Source organism: Triticum dicoccoides, chromosome 4A (assembly GCF_002162155.2).
Source record: "Triticum dicoccoides isolate Atlit2015 ecotype Zavitan chromosome 4A, WEW_v2.0, whole genome shotgun sequence".
Lineage (NCBI taxonomy): Eukaryota > Viridiplantae > Streptophyta > Magnoliopsida > Poales > Poaceae > Triticum > Triticum dicoccoides.
The window spans coordinates 463869288-463874405 of NC_041386.1; the positions used below are offsets into that span (position 1 = coordinate 463869288).

General features: G+C 44.5%; 1 protein-coding gene across 1 annotated transcript; it reads right to left on the reverse strand.

Moving 5' to 3' along the window:
- Nucleotides 1-387: 387 nt before the first annotated feature.
- On the reverse strand, nucleotides 388-4645 carry LOC119286189 (DNA-directed RNA polymerase V subunit 5A-like). Its single transcript, XM_037565551.1, has 4 exons — nucleotides 4242-4645; nucleotides 3988-4164; nucleotides 1560-1673; nucleotides 388-800 (listed from the first exon to the last, which is right to left on the reverse strand). Exons 1-4 carry the CDS (start codon nucleotides 4581-4583, stop codon nucleotides 675-677), a joined length of 759 nt encoding a protein of 252 aa, XP_037421448.1. The 5' UTR covers nucleotides 4584-4645; the 3' UTR covers nucleotides 388-674.
- Nucleotides 4646-5118: the final 473 nt, after the last annotated feature.

The following is a 5118-nucleotide window of genomic DNA, read 5'->3' on the forward strand; positions in this document are numbered from 1 at the left end:
CCCTGGTGGTCACGAAGAACTGCACCGCAAGAACCAGAGTGATCTTCTTCCGGAAAGGCCTCTACCCCAGTTGTTCACTCGTGGTATGTTGGACGGCTGCCCGAACAAAATTCAGAGCCAGTGCATGAATCGCAGGAGTCACGAATTCTAGCGACGGTGGAATCGATCAGCCTAGGTGTTGCGTGATTAGCCTAAACCCTAACGAGAATACCCTTTTTAAAGTTGCTTTGAGATCCGGATATTTTTTTAGGAGGGGCGTACCCAAGCACAACTCATTCTGCTCTGAATCAGATGGGAAGGTGGAAGGAGCAGATGAGTTTCTCTTGAAACCAGTGAGGCTAACATACATGACCAACATGAGCAAAGCTAAAGCGCACAACCTGAAAATCACACGCAAATAGCACCACCAACATGAACAACACTGGCAACGCAACAGCAGCAGTGACAACCCCACAATCACATTTGAGCGATTCTCCACGACACATTTCAGTTTTCAAAGACATGCAGTGACCACGGTACGCTGGAAACAAACTTGTGCCAGACTTTCTAAGAAACATCTGAAACTGACAACCAGATAGCTTAGGATGGGGAACAGTTTTCTAACTACATTGCCGCGGGGCCTAACAGAAGACAACCTTCATCAACCTTCATCCCATGGAAACCAAACGGATCCATCAGAAGATACATCTGTACGTCACATGGTCCACGGTGAGCTCGCTGTCATATGTGAATTTCACCACGTTTCCCTTGCCAAGGCCATAGTAGCGAGCAACAGCATCGGTCTCTAGCATGCGAGGCAACTGAAAGATACAGACAACAGTTTTAGCAAAGTGGTGTACATGTGGTTTATGACAAAATGAGGCATCAATATATTACTAAAATAGAATCCAAGTGCAAGAAAGGTAACAACAAATGTCGTTTGGCATTTGAGGCATGTCAAGAAGAGAACGCAGTACCGCCCGCAATGACTATTAAGCATATCATGAGCAGATAAGTACATTTTGAATTCAAGATTTTGTTTCCCAGCTTGTAAGGAGCTTGCAATATAACTGAAAACTACTCGTGGATAGGTGAGGAGAATTTTAAATTGCAACTACACAAGTTCTCTTGTCATTTTTAGTGAGCATGGAATACTAAACACCCCAATTCTTTACAAAATAATCAGAAAATATAGAAGGATCATCTGTTTTAAGTTTTAACACCATCAATTTTTGTCTTAATGAAAAGTGTAAAATGCTATCTCCAGAAAAGATCTTGTCTTAAAGCTTAGTGATCTTTCTCATCTGGCAAAACAAAAGGAGAAGAAAGAAACTCCAGGATCTGGAGTAAAATATCTCAATGAAATAATAACATATTTTGACTGCACTTCCACTTTAAATGTGCTTGGCTCGTAAGTTAATCATAGTAAATAAATCGCACATATTACCCACAAAAGCATTCACTAGACAGTTACCCCAATTGTGAATATATATATATCTTTTAGAACACTATCACATAGTTCATACTAGAAATCAGTAACAAATTTTACAGTACTATCAGCAAATTATAGACAGACAGACCTGTGAATCCACCACATTGTACTGCTTCAGGAGCTTCGCTTTTTCTTCTGCAGTCAGCACTTCATGCTTGGGCTTCAGGACATGCTTAGTAATGTTCACCAGTAACTCTGTGATCTACCATAGGACAGCAGAGCACATCAGTTCGCAAATGTAAACTATAGAATGTTAAATTGTTAGCATATCATGTAAAACAGTAAAGCATCAACCATACATGACTTAAGTCACGGAACTATATGAATACAGATTTGAGATTAAGAACATAACTAGCAGAAACACACATGTTAAAATGCTGAGCAATACAAGTATACACCACAGGGCCGGCTTTGGGCCTAGGCGGGAGGGGAGACCGCCTAGGCCCAGGTCATGCAGGGGGGCCAGCAGGGCAAATAGACATTACTCCCTCCATTCCTAAATATAAGGTGTATTATTTTGAGCATGTTAAACAAGGCACAGATTAGAGGGGAACTCAGGGCACAAATACCCCTAACTCACTCGGCAATACCTGGAATGAGCCATGCATCGCATGCATATCTCACAACAATTCCGGATGGCCATATGGCATGCCACGTTGAAAAAATCAATCACGAAGGTACTCCAGATAATTAATTGCCAGGAGGAAGCATACTGGAAGTAACTACTCCAATAATTAGCTCTAACGCGCAGCAGTTGGAAGGCAGGGGTAGGGGCAAAAATGGAAATCCTGGGGGAAAACATAAATACACCTTATAATATGGAATTTTATTGAAAAACAAATACACCTTATATAGTGGAAGAGAGGGAGTACTTGCTACTTTGGCCAGCTGGCAGTCTTAGCCCATGAAGGAAAGAAACGCAGCATAGTAGGAAAGAAAACGCCATTTCGATAGCCCACGAGAAAAATAAACGCGATCGATAACTGCGGGACGGGCGCACGGCACCGTGAGGTTACTTTTCTCGATCTCAGCTTCAGCCGCCGTGTATGAATGTGTGAGTGAGACGGGGGGTCGCGTTCCTCCCTCCTCCGGAGCTTCCGACCATCGTTGCTTCCATGGTGAGGTGATGCCGTGACACCTTTTGATTCAATGGGTTTACACATGTGGTTTAACTAATCATCTCCTTACACGCAGAACTTGCTCGTTGCCTATTGGACGAAATGGCGACCGCTTGTGGCGAGCGTCAAGAATCAAATCACAGCACCACCCCTGGACATCCAGCTGCGCTTGTTCTTGCTTCCCGCGAGCAAGCCGTGCTCACCAACGCGCTCTCCAGTGAGTGGCGCAGCCTCTGGATGATAATGCCAGCATACGCCTCGTCGCTGCTTTTTCAGAGGTTTCCGTCCCTCGTGGCTTCTTTCCGCCGTAAGAATGGTGGTTGAAATTTAACTCTTAACTAGCATAATGCCCGTGCGTTGCTACGAAGCCATAAGAAATAAGGAGTTATCACCGGCTTAGGAGATCGTCAAATGATGTATCTTGTGTCCGTTGGATGATTCACGATTAAAAAGAGAACGGAAATATAATGATACGAAGCCACAAGAAACAAGGAGTTATCACCGGCTTAGGAGATCGTCAAAAGATGATGGTATCTTGTGTCCGTTACATGATTCACGATTAAAAAGAGAGCGGAAATATAATGAAAGACCATGTTGCTGGCATCGAAGAGTCTCGAGAGATCATAGTAGGTCCTTTGCAAGGTTTATAGTGACATAACATTTTGAATTTGAAACATATTAGAATGGGCATGAGTAAGTTTTTTTAATGGTACGAGTAAGTTGAATGCACAAGATATTGGATTAGATAGGAAGACAATATCTATCACCGCGTCGAAATTGCAATTTGTTTGCCCCCATCTGCTTTGACGAGGAATTGGAAGAATTGCTTGGGTAGAGAAGCTAAAATCAAGACCATGATTTTGAGTTAAAATCGCATACTCGCATTTATAGTTTGTGTTTTTTACAATAGTGTTATTCTCACATCAAGGCATTAGTGTATTTGTTTATTTCGGTTGTCTCACACCTTCTAAAAGTAGCATTTGTTTATTTATGTTTAGTCCCACATATGGGTAGAAGTATGTTTGTTTATTTGTGTGGTCCCATATGTGAACTCACCACCAATTCTAACCTTTAAAAGTAGGAAAGATACTTCACAAATGAAAATAGATATGTATATATACCTATATGCACATACATATAGATGACCTTAAGGACCAAGTCGTCGACTTTGCCCTACGGCCCTCCAAATTATAGAGCCGGCCCTGGTACACCACTACGGTCAGGATGACATAGAACTAAAACTAATGCCACTGTATTAACAAGTTACCTACCTATCCTAATGGTATGGCATTGTACTTGCAAGCTACAACACAAATAGTCATAGATCTTTGCTTGCAGAATGTGAATTTTGGAATGCAGTGTTCCGAACAGGCCACCAACAGATTAGAGGAAACTAACCTGGAATACATCTACTTTGAATTTGAACATCTCCTTGATGGACTCCCTGGCTCTAGATGTTATTTTGCTCTGCAAAATCAGAATCAGGCAAGACAAGTTCTCTTCTTTGATTCGGAGATACACCTCCCGGATGGCTGCGATTTTGACGGGCTCAGGTGGGCAGAAGACAATTCGCACCTGTGTTAACCACGTTGTTAGAGTGGATCAGCTCCTGCCTCGCAAAAATACGAAAGGGGATTGGGAAAAAGAAATGCCTTGTTGGACTCGTCGGAGGCGAGGGTTGTGGAAAAGGAAAGGCGCTCGATCTCGGGCGTCTCGGACCACCACGCGCGGAACTCCGGGAGGGTGCGGGCGAGCTCGTCCTCCGGAACGCTGTACCCGCGGTCCCGCAGCATCTCCAGCGCCGTGCGGCGCGCCAGGAACAGGCGCTGGCTCTCCACGCCGGCGGCGCCGCCGAGGTCGACCATGGATGATACGCAGCAGGCGACCTCGGGGGCGTAGTCGACGGCCATTGCCGCGTGGGCGGCGTTGGAGGCGGCGGAGCTCTCCCCTGAGTCCATGGCGAGCGATGATTGCTGAGGGGCGAATTGATTCATTTCTTTCCTTGTGCTCTGGTGGGAGGAAATTGGGGTTTTGGGTGTAGGGGAAAGCAAACGAGCCTTGCGCCCTTCCCACTCTCATCCTCGCGCAGTCACGTGGTGCGTTTTTTTTCTTTTTCTTTTTTTTAACAACAAGGTGGGGAGGCTCCCACCTATACCTTTTTTTAGACAAACTCCGAAGCTTTTTATTCAACCGTCACAAAGTTTACAGGGACGAAATCAAGTTCATTGGACTGACCTAACCAAACATGGCGGCCAGCCCCTAGGGATAATGCATGCTTCGCAGGTTTGTGAGCCTCAATGTTCGAGCTCCTAAGTTCATGAATAATTTTACAAATAGTATAAGTGTTCTTCCTATGTGTATGATGGCACCATAAACCGTGGAATTCTTTTGATGTATGTCCTCGACGACCACCTTGTAGACAGACGCCACGTGTATTCTTCTCTCATAAAGATCATTAGGCAGCGCCAAGGCTTCTCTGACAGCCAAACATTCCAGTGTAGCTGGGTCCGTAATATTTGGAAACACAAG

Bases quoted from the DNA above. Each gene is read 5' to 3' on its own strand.
- LOC119286189 (XM_037565551.1), bottom strand. From the start codon at position 4,583: ATGAATCAATTCGCCCCTCAGCAATCATCGCTCGCCATGGACTCAGGG. The intron at 1,674-3,987 runs GTTAGTTTCCTC...GTCCTATGGTAG, and splicing joins TCAAAGTAGATGTATTCCAG to ATCACAGAGTTACTGGTGAA. The intron at 801-1,559 runs GTCTGTCTGTCT...TGTATCTTTCAG, and splicing joins ACAATGTGGTGGATTCACAG to TTGCCTCGCATGCTAGAGAC.